Raw genomic sequence first — 19,279 nt, 5'->3', positions numbered from 1 at the left:
GACTTTAAAATGCGTGATAATTGTGTACGTACATTTTCAAAACTATTGAAAGTAAAAACAGTTTTATCGGCATTCATAATTCTTTCAGTTTTTGTATAAACTATTTAAAATTTTTAAGGGTTCAACAAAGTAATAACTATTTTTATACTTATTTTTAGTATTTCTAAGACTCATTTAAGTGTTTACAACCTTTTTGTTATTTTATTAATCACATTAAGTTAAAGTTAGCATAATTATTGAAGCTAAATAAATTGTTGAAATTCTATTTAACAACTTTTTTTAAACAAAATTTCTTTATATGTACGTCACAAACACACAGTGTTTCATTATTTTTCGCTCTTCAAAACAGTAAGCTTAACAATTAAGATTACAATTAATCTTGTGATTTTGAAAAAGTTCTTACAAGGTTCATCCTTGTATTTTGATCATTGTTGCTTTTTTTCAAGGATCCTCCTGAGAATCGCTCGTTACATCCGAGTGATTGAGGTTTGAGTATTTTCTAAAGTAGCTGTTAGCCCCAACAAAAGTTGAATTTGAAGTTAATATATTTTGATTCCGGGCTTTTTTCCACTTATTTTTCTCACTGTTATTAGAACTACTTTTACTGTTTTCTTTCAGCGAACCTTGTTCACTATTGTAGCTGCTCGTTTGGTGATTTTTAGCAGTTTTTTGTTGGTTTTCTGAATGTTTCAACCTAGCAACATCGTCAGATTTGATTATTATTGGTCGGTGCAGAATTATACTGTTTTCTGTCTTCTCACAAATATAAAACGGAGTCTTCCTTCTTCTTTTTTCTTTTACTTCCAATTCTTCTTTAACGTCTGATTTTGATGTTGAGCTGTGTAAACGCTTAATTCCTCTTTTCGCATCTTTTTTCGAATACTGACTGCTTTTGTTTTCTTTTTTTGCTAAATTGTTTTCATAAACTTGACTATCCACGTCTAACAAGGAATCGTCCGAAATACTACGTTCATCTTGCATTCTTAAACCTTTCGTATTGTTTGCCTCAATAAGGTTTTTGTTTTTGGTTTGCCTTGTTTGTTTTTCGGATAAAAATGTACCTTCAGAATCAAATCTTGATGAGGGATAGTTCTCAGACATATTTTCTTCGGAGTTTACTTCTGAACTACTGTTTCTATCAACATTATTTTTTGCTTGCTTCTTATTGCTGCTCAAGCAACAGTTCGAACAATCACATTCTTTTACTAATTTACTTTGCACTTTACTGTATATTTCATTTTTCGTTTGATTATTAAAAACAAAATAATTGTTATCAAATTTTTTTGACAAATCTGAATTGTTTTCTTTAGGATTTCTGCTATCAATTTTATTATCAGGGTACGGATTCTTATTTTGATATTTTTCTGATTTTCCATCACTCAAATAAGAATCAACGTCGCTAAATTCTGAGCAGAAGTCGACATTTTTCATGCTTGCACTTTCTAGTATGTCTCTGTAATCTAAAATACTTTCTTTTTTATTTTCATTAGTCCCATTGTGTTCTACATTATCAGTTTCCAAAACATCTTTGGAGTTAAAGCTGTCCGGCCTTTGGAAGATAGTTACCAAACTTTCACCAAAGCATTCTTTTTCCTCGCTTCTTAATGGTTTATCTGAAATTTTCTTAGAATTTTCAACAAATTTTTCTAATTTACTTTTAGGAAGGTCTTTAACGGTTGATAGTCTATCAAAAATAAAGCGTTGTAAAGTGTAACTTTTGTCTTCTTTCAACAAGCTGAAATCTGTATTTTGATCTTTGTCTTTTTTTGTGCAACTATATTTAGTTTGTTGAAAATCAATGCGTATTGAATCTTTAATTGTGCTGATTTCGTTGATCACCGTTTTGCAGCTCACCTGTGACACACTGACAATATTTTCATCATTTTTTTCAGTTCTACTGTTATTTATCTTATGTTTTGAACTTTTATCTACATCACCCTTTTTTGCAGAAACTTTTGTCATGTTATACTTTTTATTGTTTATAATATTCCTAATTATTTCATCCGATTGTACGCTAGTATAAGGCTCAGTCAGCTCACTTTCATTACAACTACTAACCATCATATTTTGCTCGATATGTTTACTTTTTCTACTGTAATCTTCAATGTATTTGCTTTTCATTGAATCCTTTTCTATGTTTGAATGATCATCTTTACAAGTAATTTGCTTCCTAGGAGCTTGGTAGTTGAACAAACTTGTGCTTGAGTTTTCTCTGGTCGGTTTCTGGAAGCTGAAGTTTTCAGAATTTAAACGAAAGTTCACATAACTTTTGTCCATTTCTCTATCGACGTCGCTTTTTGTAATGCCTGGAAAAATACACTCGTTGGAGCCATTTTTAGAAGACTCCATGCTTAAATCACTGTTTTCTTTGTTCACTAATTTTATTTTACCTTTTTGATGGATATTTTCGCTTAACATTGTTGCTTCAGATACGTTTGCTTTTTGTTTCTCCAAAGAGCTTGACACATATAAAGTGGACAGTTTTGTCTTAAGTTGATGTTTGTTGTTGTTATTTGATTGATCAAACTTAAAGTCCTGATTACATTTTTCAACAAAGTCAAAACTACATATAGAGTCGGCCATTAAATGTTTGCCTCCTACTTGCAGCGAATCATTTACATCACTGTTAAAATTGTTTTGTGAAAATTTAGTTTTCACAAAACAATCTGTTGGAGTGCACAACGAACTAACTCTGTCTCGATAATCATTGATATTAGAATTATTCGATTTTACGAACTCAGTACTCTGCCTGCATTTACACTTTTCATTGGCGGTATTACATTCAAACTTTACAGCTTTTTTCAACGGTAGTTTATTTTCTAGAGACTTATTGAGACAATTTTTTTCTTTCAAAGGCAAAAATTCACTACTCATATTGGAATTAACTTTATGTTCGTTAAATTTACTCTGTTTCAACTCATCTAAAACTGAAAAATTATTAAAACTACCAGAGAAATGCTGAATGCACCTTTGTAGCGGTTCAACCTTGTCAGTTGGTCCACAATTTTCAACTTCTTTTGTCATTTTTACTAAATATTTTTCATTATTTTTAAGCATTTTATTTTTATCAAAAGACAACTTTTCCTTGCTTTTTGGTTCGTAAATAAATGGAGATAGTTTTGAAAACGTTTGCATTGACTTGCCAAAACTTTCAATCTTATCCATTTTCTCAAAAGCGTTTCTAATTTTAAAGCTATCAGCAAAGATATCGTTCAAATTGTTTTTTGTTTTATTGTTTAAATCAAAACTATATCTGTTAGAGCTTTCCCCACTAAGTGGTTCAACAGCCTTGTAAAAAGAAATAAGTTTTTTTGATTTTCGAGGTCTTCCGTAAATATTTCCACTGTCGTGATTTTTATTTACAAAATTTATATGATTTTTGTGAAAACTATATTCGTTGAGATCTGATCCTAATTTACAACATTTAGTCTTTTTAAATTGTTTTGTTTCCACGTTTGCGTTTTCTATTCCACTTTTATTGTCAACATAAGCATTGCGCTGCGTAGAGGTTCTGTTTTGTCTGTTACCATAAGCTGTTTCTTTTTCATGTGGTACAAGATTCTGTCTCTTTTTCCTTTTCAAGTTCAGTATTTCTCGATAAGTCAATGTTTCGAACTTTCTTGTTGGAATTGTGGCAAAACTCTGGGATGCTTTCAAACTAGACTTGCAGTTGTCCGAACATTTTGAAGTAAATTCCCTACCGACTTTCTTATCAGCAAGTTTTGAATGCTTGCGTTTTTTCGGCCTCTGTTTGAAATATCCAGAGACTTTGGGGTATTTTTCCGTGTGCAGACTTTTTGTTTCGTAATTTTCATTATCGCTTTCATCTGAGACACCTTTGAACATTTTTACAATAAACGAGGGTAGAAACCTTTTCATTTTGGTACTATAAAAGATACTTACAACATCAAACACTGCTTTTAAAAGTTGAAAACAGGTAAAAAAAAAACTATTTTCGGACAAACAAGCAACTTTAAAAAACAGAATTGGCCTTTTTTCTACAAAATTTTAGAAGCCATTTTTTTTAACTTATATAGCCATGACAACTAATTATCATCAGTGTGATTTTCATTTAAACAAATATTTTGTTTTGCAGTCAAAATGTTGCTTTTGTCGTTATTCAATTGCGTTCATGCAATCTATATACTTGTTTTAATAATGTAACTTTCCCTTAAAAACCTGTAAATTGCCATTAGTTTTACGTACATTTTATGTGTTTATTAAAAAATGCAGACTTTAAAAGGACACCACAATAAAAGAAGCAACATGAAAATTAACAACAAGTTGGTTTTCAACCAAAATTTTCAAAGTAAAATTTTCTCGTCTATCTTAGTCTATTTAAAAATGTAAGCAATCAAAACTGTTTTACGATGCCAAAAGTTGTCTAATTTTTTATGATACTAACACCAAAAATTAGAATAACTGTACATGATGTAGTTTTATTAAAAGTTAAACTTATTTGGGTAATTAACATTTTTATAACCCAAAACATGGCGATTCAGTCGATGAACTTGGAAATTGTGTTACTGAGTGGTGATCGATTTAAAAAACATCAACTAGAGACAGTTTGTTAATATTTAGGGGATATTTTTTTGCTTTGAAATCTTTAATTGAACTTACAATTAAAAAATTACATTTAATTTACTTTAGAAGTATTTTTTCTAAATGTTTTAGAAATCTTAGTGAATTTTTTTTCAGATCTGCAAAATTAAATTTCAAAGACTTTTTACTTTAACTGTGCAATAGTTGATGGAAAACGATAAAAAACTTAAAGCCATCTGTAAGCGATGTGTTTTTAACCAACTTATCGATGAACAGTCTAGTTTTGAAAGTCTAGTCTAGTTTTTTGAAAAGATGTACCAATTATAAGCTGTTATTTTTATATAAATTTTGAACATTTGTCACTTATTGATTTTGTAATAAGTTATGTTTTTTTATGAGTAAAATAAAAACTATTCGTTTTTTTATTAGTATTTGTTTGCTTAAGATGTTGACACAATAAAATACAAAAAGCTTAAAAAGTATCTGCTTATATCCAAAGTTATTACCGTACCTAAAGTCTTGCTTACTAATAGTAATTTTAGTACTAAATACACACATTTTTGAACTATAAAATATCTCGTTTAGAATAAAACACCAATCTCTTTTGATAGCTTAGTTTTGAATGTTTCTACGAGTTCTGTCCATTTAAGACAACTACCTATTATAATAGTTACATATTTATAACTGTTTTTTTTTACAACTATTTTACCTATCTTTATATTTTTTGCTAAATAAGAATGTATGCATCTTGTTTTTTCAAAATTTAAAAATAAAGTGTGTTTACAATAAGCTAGTCTGGAACATTTGTTTTTAATTAACTTAGTAAGGATCAAGTATAAAGATTTTGTTTTAGAAACATACTAAAGTGATATCGCTAACAGACGAGTCCTGGATAATGACGTTAAAAGGTATCCAAGTGGTAAGCGACTCGAAAACTGAAAGGTTCTTCGTGCACCAGGTCATTTTGAGCGTTTTTTTTGTCGTTCAGTAAACTATAGCAAAATAAAATAAAAGTATGTTTATAAAAAAGCAATCATACATCGATATCGAACAGCGCATTTACTTTTAAGAGAGTAATCTACGGTTGTAATAAAAACTTGTAAATAATTTTAAATAAAAATATTGTCTATTGATCTTGCGGATCCAGAATCATGTATTTTTAGACCCTACGTGTGGTAATTTAAATACTAAGCGCGGGTCCTTTAATTATGGATCCAGTAGATAAACAAAAATACTAATCAATGGAAATACTCGTTTCTGTTTCGTCAAAGTATATTGCTTAGAAAATAATGTAGCAGCCGTCTTCACATGGTGCTTAAAAAGGTTCTAAGCATGTTTAGGGGAGTCTTGAAAATTACATTCGATGTTAAATGAAAAATTTTAAATACACTAGACTAAAAGTTAAATTTGTACTACATTTCAGGTGTTTATGATGAAGAGCAAATGAAAAGGACTTGAGCGTATTTAAGAGGAGTGTTTGAAAGTTACACTGCATATTACGGGATAACTTTTTAAATTACATAGGTACCTAAGTTGAAAAAAGAAAGAATAATTTGATTACACATTCTAATTTGAAGTTAAACTAAATCCTAACTAATAAAAAAGCTCGGTCTAAACTTTTAAATAAGATTCGGCCGGATATTAATTTTGTGGATCGGTATAGATCACTTTTTATTTGTTATGCAGGAACAGGTTTCACCTAAAAGTACTTTTTATATCAAATTGTTCTTTCTTTTTTTTTGACCTCACAATTTATAATTATAGTTGAAACTAGTTGTGCACACTCATTACAATTGAGAAAATCACTTCAAAAACACTGCAGGTGCAAATATTTTCATGTACTTTAACTCTTACAAGTGTACAATATTGTTTAATTTAAATTTTACTTTGTTCAACTTTTGTACCTGTAAAAGCATTTTCAGTAAAAAACAGTTGTAAACATCATTAAACTCAGTTAAAATTGATCAACTAGAATGTGTTAATTATTACAAACTATTCAATTAACGGTAGACCACTGGCAAATTATATAGATCAAGTTTTTTCAATTGTAAATACTTGAAAAAGAAAAAAACAATTAGATTATTTTTAAATATTAATTTATATGTACAAGTTCTAAGAAAAAATATTATTCAATATCATTTTATTAAAGCCTTATTCACAAATGGAACTTTAACATTACTGATTTGTGTAATTAGTTAAAATGTTTACACCAAGTTAAAAAAAATAAATATATGAGAGACTTTTTGTGTTAAATCAAAATTTCATTGCATTTATTGAAAACATTGGTTAAATTCCACGTTTTTTAATGATATTTGTTCAAAACTCTTTTTTTTTTCAAAATTTCTCGAATTCCAGGTTTTTAGCCTAAATTGTCAAAGTGCAAGTTTTTCAAAAATTACAGGTTTTTTGGTACCCCTGTATCGAGAATTTAGAGAAGTAAAAATATTTCATGCCAAAAATACACATTAAAAACTTCAATTAATTATTTACATTTATAAAAAACCTATAGAAGATATTCCTACTAATAGAAAAAACTTTATAAGATATTACAAAATTATAAAATTAAACAGAAACACCTTTTATATAAGTAACAACAAGAATTTTTCTAAGAATAAAATAGTTTATTACAATAAATTTAAAAATACAAAACTTAATAGACATAAAAAAAAAATTTAGCAACAAAATCCTTTGTAAGCATAACTTTTCAAATACACTTAATTCAAATTTATTTGTATTTAATTATTTCATTTAAAAACATGTTGAGTTACTTTACTAAAAACTTTTAAAGGGTATTGTTACAAAAAAACATAATAAATGTTCCTAATCACTAAAAAAACTGTATGTTTAAATACATTTTTTTTAGATTTATTCAAATATGTCCCATTTATTTACAATTTCTTCCCGTTGAGCAAAGTATATTAGAGTAGACACATTTTACAATGAAAGTTGCCAAAAAAGTGCCGAATTTTGAACGACCGCAATCACAATTATGACGTCACAGCAATCCCTTCATCTCGCTCATGAACGAGTCGTAAGCGTCATCAGCACTCTTCTTCACCTCCCCTTGACCCTTTGTGACGTCATCGATGTTCCTCGCCATGACGTCATCGCTCCTCTGTGACGACATAACAGATCGGTTGCGGGGATTAACCACCTTCTGCCGCTTTACCCTCAATGACGTCGGCATGAACTTGGTGGCGTCGCCGTGGAAACGCGAGCCGTGGGTGAGTTGGGGCGCGGCGGAGATGGTCGCGTCGCCTTGCGGCGGTTGCTGGGTAACTTGGGGTGGTTGCTGGGGAGGTTGTGGTTGTTGGGGTGGGCGCGGTATCAGCGAAGGGGGAGCGCTGAAGTGAGAGTTGTCCTTGGGGGGATTTCCCTGTTTGGCAAATTGTGGCGGAAGGCCCGGCGGTGGAAGTGCCGTTGGGGGCATTCCTGTGAAAATATTCAATTAACTAATTTAAAACAATTAATCAAACTATATACTGCTTTGATTGATTTCAAAAACTTTCATAGTGATAAATAACTAAATGTTTGGCACAACTGAGCTTGTATTGCTACGAAGCCAAAAACTCATTGTAGCATAATTTTTCAATTCACTAAATTTATTTCAATTAAGTAGTCAATCAAATAAAATAATCACAACGAACCAGGCGGTGGTCCCGGGGGTCCCGGTGGCGGCTTGACGTATTCGACCTGGGGATTTCCCTTCTTCGCCGCTTGCTGGGGGACGTTCTGCCCGGCCAGCTTCAGCATCATCGCCTGCAGCGGCGTCACCTCCTCGTCGTCATCGTTTCTGACGTCATAATCGTCTTCCTCCTCGTCGTCGGCGAACCTGATCTTGCGGCGGTGCTTGGAAGACGACGGTTCGTCTGGATTGAAGTCTCCTGGGAGAAAACAAATTTCATTATAACTTTAAAAGCACACTGTATTTTATTTATATTATATGCTACTCTTGAGTGTTATTTATTTTGGGTAGAAAAAAAAACGGTTCGTCAGGATTGAAGTCACGTGGGGGCGAAAAATTTAAATTATCACACTTATGTTCAAATGCTCAAACTTTAAGCATTATCAGCTATGAACCCTTTTTGTCCAAAATTGAAATAATCCTAACTTATAAATCGGAGTTGCCACTCTTTGAGGCTAAAAGCTAATTTGAGTTACATCAAGCCCAAGTTTATGAGAAAACTAAAACATATTAATCAGTATAAGCCAAATTCTGAAAAAAAAAACATTGTTAACAAACTATGCCTAAAATAACAAAAATACAAAAGGAGTTGATAAAAACGCAACTTTTTGAAAAAAAAATTGAAAAAGTAGCCAGAGAATTTAGAAAAATTTCCAAACTAGATTTTGTTTTTCAAAAAAATATTATTCAGCCTAAATTTAAAAAAAAATAAACTAGCCTGATATATAAATTGCAGAGTTTTAATAGTGCAAGACAGAAATGAACTTAAAAACAACTTTAATTTTCTAAATATAACTTCTTGTTAAGGATCAAAATAATTAATAACAAAATACCGAAATCATCATCATGATTAACGTCATCGTCTCTGTGCCTGAACTCATCATCTTCTTCGTTGTAACTTTTTATTTCAACTTTCTTTTTCTTCTTCACATCTTCCTTCATACCAAGGTTCAGTGCTAAGAATATTTATTTATTTAAAATGATATTATTAACTTATTATGTACTTTCAATTATCATTATGTAGTCTTCATGTCAGGTTAAACTCAGGTTCAAATTAAAAAAAAAACAGCTAATTTTAAGCGTACTTTATTAAACAATAAGTTTATATTGCCATCTTAAACTTATGTTTTAGAAATATTAAACCAATTTTATAATTTAAAGTTAATAATTGTTAAAGATATATGGTTACTCTTTTTCATTAATTTGTACAATTTTAGTAATAAACATTAAATCCAAGCTATGTTATATCAAACTAGAATAAAGACAAAAAATTAAAGATTCATTTCAAAGCAGAAAATATTTGTTAAAATGAAAATTTTAAACGATATTTACTTAAATGGTTAAGATTTATACTAATAAAAATCAACTTAAAATGGGTAAACATTAATAATAAATTTGATTGCATAAAAACTTTGTTTGAATTTCAAACAAACATATAATTCATAAATTATAAACTGTTTATATTCTGTTCAAACTATTCAATTAACAAGTTAATAATTAACACATTTTGTATTTTTTAACTTAACTGAGTTTTTACAGCTGATAAAAATTAATAAGTGTTGTAAATTTAAATTGTTTATTTGTTTGTGCTTATGAACAGGATTGCCACTCATTTTTTCAAATTTATTTCCAGATTTTCCAAATTTCTTCCAGGTTTTTAAAAGTACACATTTTTGGGTCTATTTTTAGTTTAAAATTAAGTTAAAGGTAAGAAACTGTGTTAAATAGTATAAAAACATTAAAAAGATACTGTAAAGCTACTCTAAATATGTTTTTTAATTAAAAAAATGTTTGATGATGACAAAAATTTTCTATTCATATGATAGATTTTTTGAGTCAAATCGAAGTTTTACTACTGAAGATGTTAAAACTGTTTAAATTCTAGGTTTTTCCAGGTTTTTTGGCCTAAATTGTCAAATTCCAGGTTTTTCCAGGTAAAACGGTAACTCTGTTATGATGTTTTGTTTCTATTTTATACATGTAACAGTGATTTTAAGTTTTGTTATAAAAACAGGATTTATCATTTAACCTAAGTTTTTTTGTTCATAACACTTTTGTAAAGTTGGATGTAAAACCAAAGCTTTATAAAATTTGTACTGATTTTATCACTTTCGCACAATCAGACTCACTCATTTCAAAAAAAAAACAAAATTGATTTTAAACAATTATCTATACAAATATATAACAAAATTGTAAAATTTATATTCTATATTTTATCTACCATATCGTGAAAGTAAACCAAAGTGACTAACAAAACTTTAAATAATCTTGCAGTTTATTTTAATATCTAAACATAAGAATTTAGTCTACTTTTTATTAACCCTAAAACATAGTTAAATGCAGTTACTATCACAATTTTAAACCATTTATATTAAAAGTGTACATTATCAACTAAAATTAATAAAAGATTACAAAACAATATGTATAACAAGGTTTCTGACATTTTAAATTAAACACATGTTTACAAATACCAATTATACTGCAAAAGTTATTTAAAAGTTAATAAATAATTACCTGCTCTAACAAGGTTTGTATATTCGGCCGAATCGCGGCTTATGAACCTGTAAGTATATTATGGATGATAAAGATAAAATTGTTTTAAATAACTAAAGTTTATATTATAAACTTGTAAGAAAAAAAGTATAAAAAACTTAAGCTTTTTATTAACAATTTTATATTTTAGTGTTTTTCTGATTTGTTAAGCTTTGAAAGTTTTTAATAACATAAAAAATATTAACCACTTATTTATCAATAATTTGCAAAAATACTTCTTACTTGTAGTTAGTTCTAAGCTTACATCAAAAACAGATTAATTATTTCAACATTATAAAAAAATAATAGTTACTAAACATCTCTTCAATATATATTTAAACACTCTAACTAAATTTTTGTTGAAAAACAAACAAACACTTTTTTGCTGGGTGGGTGTCCCGGTGGGTGGCCGGGCGCGTTCATCGAAACTTCAGAAACGTTTTTACTTTCAACCGCGTGGTGGCTCTGCCGCTTCAAGATTCCGGACGGCATCGAATCGGGCAGCGGGATGTCCGACAAGTCGGGCGTCTCGAACGGCATCTCGGGCAGGGGGATCTCCCCAACTTGAACAGTTTCGGCGTTACGGACGGACTCGAAGTAGGTCTCCTTCTGTATCCTGCCCATCTTGTAGTCTTCTATCATCTGGCGCAGCTCCTTACCCTTGTTCGGGTCCTCCTTGCCGTAGAAGTTGACCGTCCTGATGAGCGTCTCTAACAACTTCCTCCGCTTCTCTTTGACTACCTGTTGACCGTTGTTGTTACATTCACAAACTAGAAAGAACAATGGCTACTTGTGAAGTATTATTAAGCACAAGTAAAAATTTTTCGTTTCAACATGTTCAAACTCTTCGACTGTCTTTTAGTTGATAAAATAATGGTTTGTGTTGTAAAAAGTACTACTTAGTTAATTTACGCTTATTTAGTTGTTAGGTTATTTAATTAGAATAAATTGTGAATCGTTAACATAAAAAAGGATGTTAGTATTTTATGACTGAAAAAGCAAGTTTTTATGAAAAACTAATATAGTTTGAATTGATTATCTATCTGCATTAACTCAATACAAATTTAAAATTTGGCAGACTAAAACTTCCTACAAACAACAATATTTAAGAAATAAATACTACATAATAAATACTACATGAGTGCAAACGAAAGTGAAAGTCTAAATTATTATAAAAAATAGTCAAGCTTTGCACATTAAATAAGTGACAAAACTGAAATTATCAATATAAAATAAGCAAGTAACTTGTAATGTATTAGTGACACCTACAAACAAAAAGTTACTGGAAAACATCTTTATGTGTAGTACTCAAATAAACAAAAAAAAATTCGACACAATACTTATAGTTAGACCAGGGGCTAAATCAGTAAAATAGTGAAATGGCCATATCATAAATTTTTGGTGTAAAAAAACACTTATACATTACTTATGATGGAAATTGACCATACTGTTTCAATAAATTTAAAAGTGTTTAATTTGTTAAATATTAATTAAAGTTTAGCTTTACGGATGAGAAAATGACATATTAAAAAATTTTAAGACACAAAAACACTTTTGGATTGAACTAAAAAAGGTTGTTGAACTATAACAATTACAGAACTAGTTATCATATTTTTTTAGTTTTAAAGAAACTTCAAAAGTACCTAGAACCCATATATTTCTTATTAAGTAACAACTAAAGCTTAGAAAATAAATTTAGAGTTTCAGTTTGAATAACAGGTATTTAATACAATTAATTAAAAACAAACTTTCTGATTTACCTAAAATATGGCCTTCAGTTTTAGCTCAATTATAACTTAAAACTATATAAATTATCAATAATAATTTTATAAAAACAGATAAAAAATCAAACAAACTTTCTCATTTAACTGAAATGGACCTTCCGGCTTTAATTCCATGTCGTCCAAATCTTCAAGTTCTCTGATCATCTGTATTTTGAAATTTCTATTAAAAATTGTAATAGAAACCATTTCATATTACTTTTATTAAACTATTTCATCATTTATAAGGTTTATGTCCTTGTTGTTGATGACTCAAAGTTAAACAAAATAAAAACTTTTAAAATTCATTTTAGTTTTGAAACATTTTTTATCAGAAATAAACTCATTTATTTTTGAGTCATTTAATATATCTAAAACAGCATGTTTTTTTTTCTGCCTCAACCTGTGTTTAATTTGGCTAATACATTTATATCCTCTCATCTTATTTATTCTACTCTTTCTCACCTGGGTCTTTATTCTTCATAACTGCTTGCCTGACTGATATCTTAATTATTTTAAATAAATATATATACCAATATATATACATATATATCAATATACTCAATTCATTAACTTCCAATAAATATATACATACAGACCTATTTTATTTATATTCTCACTTGCATTGGGACCTTGCAATTAATAATAGCCTGACTCACTATATTCAGCCTATTCATTTATTTTTTCACATGCATACAAAAAATAATTTATCTTCTCAAACCTGCATGGGGTCGTTATTATTATTTTATAAATCTAGCTTTATTTAAAATTATCTTCTCAAACCTGCATGGGATCCTTGTTCTTGATCACAGCCTGCCTGACTGCATCCCTCTGCTTCTTGTTCTTCTTCAGCTCCCTCCTCCTGGCCTCCTTCCTGGCTTGATCCGTCGGGTTCATGAACTTCCCTCCCTTCGTTGTCTTCTGCGGCCGACGACCCATTTTTTATTATTTAAATGAGTCTATAAACACAATGCTTGGTAATTCGGGTGGTGTTAAACTTTATACCTAAGGTAGTTTACAAAATGTTTATGTGAAAAAAAAAACAATTGAAATATTATGCATTTACATTTGTTTAGGTTGAGGCACATTAATTAATGAAAAATACAGATGGTGGTTAGACATAAGTAAAAGAGTAAAACAAACTAAAAAAAAAACAGCATGAATAAAATAATAAACAGCTATTATTGAAGAAACTACATAATTGCACCATAAAAAAGCTAATTATCTGACATGATAAAGAATTAGTTACTTGAATTGTCTATGATTACACAACTATGGATAAAAATAAAGTTTAAGGCAACAAACTGTATATGATAAAACTAAAATTGATCTTAGGTATAAATGGTTAATACAAGTTAAAAAAATGTGATATATTGTCTTTTATGACAAAACTTAGGGTATACAATTAAGTCTAAACGATCCAAGCTACTCAGTCAACTGTTTATCCGGATCTGCTCAGGGCTTCCTCCCCGTTATAAACGAGCCTCGTCTTCCACGGCACCGGGTTCCTCAAACAAAAGTGAGCCATGCAAGCTCCTTCCGCCTCGTCCAGCAGCTTCTTGATGTCCTCCTGCGTCTCCGGGCTGTCGATCAGCACGTGGGTCTCAACCAAGTCGCACCCGCCCTCGGTCATGTACCCGTGTTCCCTCATGTGGCCCAGGTTCGTCTTGAATATCATCCTCTGCTCCAGCTTCAAACTGTCCACCTTGATCTTCCTGGCCGTCAGGATGTCCGTCAGGTGGGTCATCAGGCAGAGACCGATGCCGGCAGAGAAGTACGCAAGCGGGGGTGGGGCCGTGTCATCGCCCACTGGTGGTTGCTCGTCACAGTTGAGTTTGACGGCGCTGAAGCCGGGTATGTTGACCGAGACAACGGCTGATTTCTTCTGCTTGAGTCCAGCTTCTGCTGACATGTTCACTTCAAACCTGGGAAAAAAATGTATTAGTTTAATAATAAAGTCGTTTTCATTCTGTTTACAATAGATTATTAAAATCCTGGTGTGAATGGATGCTAATAAACTAAAGTATGGATAAAATTTGCAAGAAATAAAATTACACTTGTTCTAGCTGTATATATTTTGTTTTTATTTATTTCATTCGAAAACTAAAAGCTTACAATTCACATAAGCAAAGATGAGAAAATACCAGAATGAATTAGTAGTTCTGGTATGTCTTTTGTAAACTATCATTAATATCTTATTTATATTTGTACATTGTACTTATTGAACAAGTTACAACAACTCAAGCTGAATATCTCTACTGATACTAATAAACAAATCCAAATGCCTACCTGTAAGGTTCAGGGTGCCTTGCTTTATTGAAAGGGGTTTTCTCGTATTGTGTGGCTTCTGGTTGTGTACTACTGAGTTCACCAACATGGTAATTATTTGGGTTTGCTGACATCATCCTTATAGAACGAAGTTTAGGTGAAAACGCCCTGAAACTGCTGCACAACTTTGCTAATGACATGTTTGTTTATTTAGTGGTGTATTAAAACAATATCTGAAATAAAAAGAGTAATTGTAATCAAACTAAAAAAGGATAGTCTTTTAAAAAAATAAAAAGTTTGATAGTGAGTAAATTTATTTTTTTACTTATTCATTTTTACTATATAAACTAGAAACTTTCTTGTTATTCCTTAATATTTCCTTTGTAACTGGAAATATCAACTTAAATTGATTAATATATAACTAAATATTCAGTATTATTTACTTGCTAAACTTGAAGTTAAAAATATATGCAGATTTTTTATTGTTTTAATTCTAAAACAAAGCACTTAATTATTATTTGCACTTTTTATTTTTTTAATGTTTTTCATTTATTTTCATGCACTAAACCAACTAAAATGTCTTGTTTATTCAGTTCTTAAAAAAATCATAAAAGAAGACACTTTATAGAAACAATATTTTTTTCTTAATCTACATGCATACATATAAAAGAATAAAGCAGAACAACTTTTCTTCAACAATCACATGATCACTTACTGAATAATTTTAGTAGCTTGTTATAAATTTCAATGCTTTTGACAAAGTATGTTAATTAAAATGTGTAGGACATTTTTGACACACAGACAAAAATTGATTTCCTATAGAAGATATTATATATTAGTTATTCAGATAATTTTAAGTAACTCTTTCAGGTTTTTTGGTTTTCTTCAACGCTTTAAGTTTTGTTGTTCCTTTTTAGTGAAGGAAAAAATGCTTTTATAAGTGTATAAATTACTGGAAAGATGTTGTTGTGCTTCTTTAAATGCATTTCTAAATAAATAAAACTCTTATAAGGACATCTTTGTTGTAAAAAAAAGTTGTCTTCTATCCATTTTTATTTCATTATTTTATAAATAAATATCAGTTGAAAATTTAGTTCTTCCCAGGCTTTTTATGACTTCTGTTCAAAACTTTAGGTTTTTCTATGTTGTATTTTTTTTAAAGTATAAAATTCCATAAAACTAAATAATTGGAAAATTTTCAAATATAATAAAAAAAAAAATAATAATGTTAACTAGGCAGTAACAACACTTTAGAATATATTATACTTCTTAAATTCTTATCAGCTAAAATTCCAGTTAAAAAAAATAGAAAACAAACTTGATGTGACCAAGGGGTGTTAATATACTTAAGGTATTAAGCTTATTAGTCTTAATTAGACAATAACTTATATAATTACTATCTTATAAATACTAGATGCTATTTTAGACTATTTATACTAACTAGGCACAAAAAAGAGTGGTTATATTATAAAGAACAAGTTAATTCATACACTCTCTGTCACTGGTTTTTAATAGCTATATTGACTTTCATAAATGGTCATTAGTCAACTACATGCAATTGATACATCATAATATTTTGTCAGGAATTTCTAGTTGACTGACACACACTACTGAACTAACATTCAAAAAATTAAACATAATTTAAAAATAAAACCTAAGTCTCATTATGTTCACATATAAATTTTAAATATCAAGTATTGCAATTTAGACTGTTGTGCACATTTAGTTATAAATTACATGTTTTTTGACAACTAAAAGGCTAAACAGAAATTAATTTTTCAAGGTTAAAAAGTATAGTAGCGCATGTGTGCTGTTGATTAAGAAAAGTACAAAGTTTTACTTTCAGAACTAAAACTGGCTTAAACACAAAAAAAATCTGAAATCAACCTGCACTTTGAAAATTTAAATATTTAACAGTGAACAGGGACCTATTTAAGGCCATAGGGGGGGTTGGTAAACCATGTTTTTTACAAGTCAATCTTATTTTATAGTTTTTTCCAAGCTTCAAGATGTTTTTTATTTTTTTGAAAATTCAAATTATTTTTTGAGATATGACCAGTCAAAGTTGGGTCGCATAATAGGTTCCTATGGTAAGGGAAAACTAAAACAGCGAAAAAAGACTATTTCATTTAAAATCTATCTTCTCCTACATTTTTCAAGCAATCTTCTTCAAACTTTCACAGTCTAATCTTTATACAATAACAAAAAAGGTTACTGTGAAATTAAAAAAAAAAATTTATAAAAATATATTTTCTTTTGAAAAAAAAAACTTTTTTTTTTAATTTTTGTGATAAAGTTTTTACTTTTTTAAATTATTAAAATTCTAAAGTAACATTTTTTTCTTATATTGTAAGGAACATTTCCTGAAAATTTGAAGAAGATTACTTGAAAAGTGAAGGAGAAGATAGATTTTTTTTTAGTGAATTTTAAAATTTTGGAGAAAATTAACCTCAAAAAAATTGCGGTCCATACATTTCTACTGGAAAGTTTTTACAAATAATTAAATATCTCAAAATTTAAATAATATTTTTGAATTCTATAAAAACTGGCTTGTAGGTTGTACTTAAAGCTTTCATATAAAAATTAAAGTTAATTTTTGTAAAAAAAAATGTTGGACTCCCCCCTATGGCCTTAACAAGTGACCACTTTAATAGTTAACAATAAGTTAAAACACATAAAAAAAATAATAAAAAAAATGTGACACTTAGTTTAAAAATTTCTCACAACTTTTAAATTTTAACAGAAAAACAAAATATTAGATCTCAAATCTACAAACAAGTTTTTACCAATGCTTCAACTTTTAAAAATACACCAAAAAATCCAAAGCAAACTGATAATCAGCTGCTGCAAGTTTAAACTAAACCAAGCTGTAAAATTTAAATACAAATAATGTACATTTTATCATTTAAGTTTTAAACAACTACCAACTAGTCAACAAATATCAAGAGACATATAAAAAATAAACAGCAATAAAAATTATTTACAAATTATTTATATTTTTAAAACTTTTAGTGAACTAAACTTTAAATAATTCTACCCAACTACTTTAAATACTTATTTCTTTAACAAATAATAATTCAATTTTATAAATGTGGCAAAGTTTTATGGAAAAGAAAAATAAACTATTTTGAAAAAAAATGAAAAAGAATTTAAAAAACAGAGTGCTGATAAATGTGCTAGAATCTGATTTTATAAAACTAAGAACTGCTTGAAGAATGTAGAACAAATTTATGTTTTTTTACATCTATAGTGGCGGCATTAATCTTTATTTCAACCAGTTGTATGGCACATTTATCATTATAGGAGGATGCTAAAACTGATGCTTTTCTACCATTAAAAAATTTTAAATCAATTTTTTTATTCAATAGTTTAGAAAAAAAGAAAAATGAGAACGCTTACAACTAAGTTCAATGGATTGGTGAGGAGAAAGACCTTTTGGTCATTGAGCTACACACTATTTGCTTGCTATCAAAACTTTGAGCTAACTTTATAACAATCATATTTGAAAAGTAATTGTCCTGGACAAGACATTAAAAGGTATCTGTGGAGTGTGACTCAATGACCAAAAGTTTCTTTGTGCACCATGTCCTAGGACCAAATATCTTGAGCACATTTATATATATATATACATAAAAAAATACTTAAGTAAAAAATTCAAGTTTAAAAAATGATAAGCAACTTTTTTAACCCATTACTGCCAATATTGACCATAAAAACCATATCTACCATGGGCTCCACGGCGTCTTCTCCCCTAGATTTCGATTTTTATGAACATTTATGATATTTATTTTCATGACATTCTTCTTGTTGCCCTCTCAACAAAAACAACAAAAATGAAACAAACAACTCATATATATCATCAATATTATTGCACATAAAATTTTTGTGCACAAATGCTTGCAATTTGAAAAAAAAACTTTTTTTTTTGTTATTTTTTGGAGTTATGAGCACCACACATAGGCTTGTAATATCAGATTATATTTTTGTTTTTGTATTATTTTTATTGTTGTATGTTTTAAAAAATGATCAAACAAGCTTTGATATTAGCTTCAACGTTAAATGTTCAAACTTTGCAACACTAAACATTTTTTATTAGTCAGGGTAGGAAACCCTAAGTTTTTCTACAACACCATGCTTAAACAAGTGTAAAGTGTTTATCTTAGGTACATATTTTTTGCTGAGCAAATGTTTATTAAAATTCAAAAATATTTTCAACTAGTTTCTTTAAATAACATATGCAATTTTTTTAATTACAAAAAAAAGCTAAAGTTGTCGCTAAGTTTTCTATACTTAAAAGTTGCCATATTTATGGTTAAAACATCGCTAAAGTGTTAATAAAACACATAAAAATTTAGTTCAAAACATACAAAATTAAATTCAGTGTTCAAAAATTTTATTTCTAGAGCTCTGAAAAGCCTGTTGACGTGTATTTAAATTTAAAACTTAACAGCTTATTTTAAAGTAATTGTTTGCAAAAAAAAGTTTTTTTTAA

At 29.0% G+C, this 19,279-nt stretch overlaps 2 protein-coding genes across 2 annotated transcripts; both read right to left on the bottom strand.

The window, feature by feature from the left end:
- Nucleotides 1-7,164: 7,164 nt before the first annotated feature.
- Nucleotides 7,165-13,474, bottom strand: LOC145837795 (WW domain-binding protein 11-like). Its single transcript, XM_082945242.1, has 7 exons — nucleotides 13,303-13,474; nucleotides 12,616-12,687; nucleotides 11,136-11,500; nucleotides 10,742-10,788; nucleotides 9,061-9,183; nucleotides 8,190-8,426; nucleotides 7,165-7,974 (listed from the first exon to the last, which is right to left on the bottom strand). Exons 1-7 carry the CDS (start codon nucleotides 13,456-13,458, stop codon nucleotides 7,538-7,540), a joined length of 1,437 nt encoding a protein of 478 aa, XP_082801368.1. The 5' UTR covers nucleotides 13,459-13,474; the 3' UTR covers nucleotides 7,165-7,537.
- Nucleotides 13,475-13,496: 22 nt separating this feature from the next.
- Nucleotides 13,497-15,013, bottom strand: LOC145837796 (uncharacterized). The gene is made up of 2 exons (XM_082945244.1): nucleotides 14,809-15,013; nucleotides 13,497-14,444 (listed from the first exon to the last, which is right to left on the bottom strand). The coding sequence occupies exons 1-2, from the start codon at nucleotides 14,985-14,987 to the stop codon at nucleotides 13,961-13,963; spliced, it is 663 nt and encodes a 220-aa protein (XP_082801370.1). The 5' UTR covers nucleotides 14,988-15,013; the 3' UTR covers nucleotides 13,497-13,960.
- Between the last annotated feature and the right edge of the window lie 4,266 nt (nucleotides 15,014-19,279).

This window comes from Thalia democratica, chromosome 6 (assembly GCF_965202585.1).
Source record: "Thalia democratica chromosome 6, ktThaDemo2.hap1.1, whole genome shotgun sequence".
Classification (NCBI taxonomy): domain Eukaryota; kingdom Metazoa; phylum Chordata; class Thaliacea; order Salpida; family Salpidae; genus Thalia; species Thalia democratica.
This window is presented reverse-complemented; position numbering and strand designations above follow the sequence as displayed.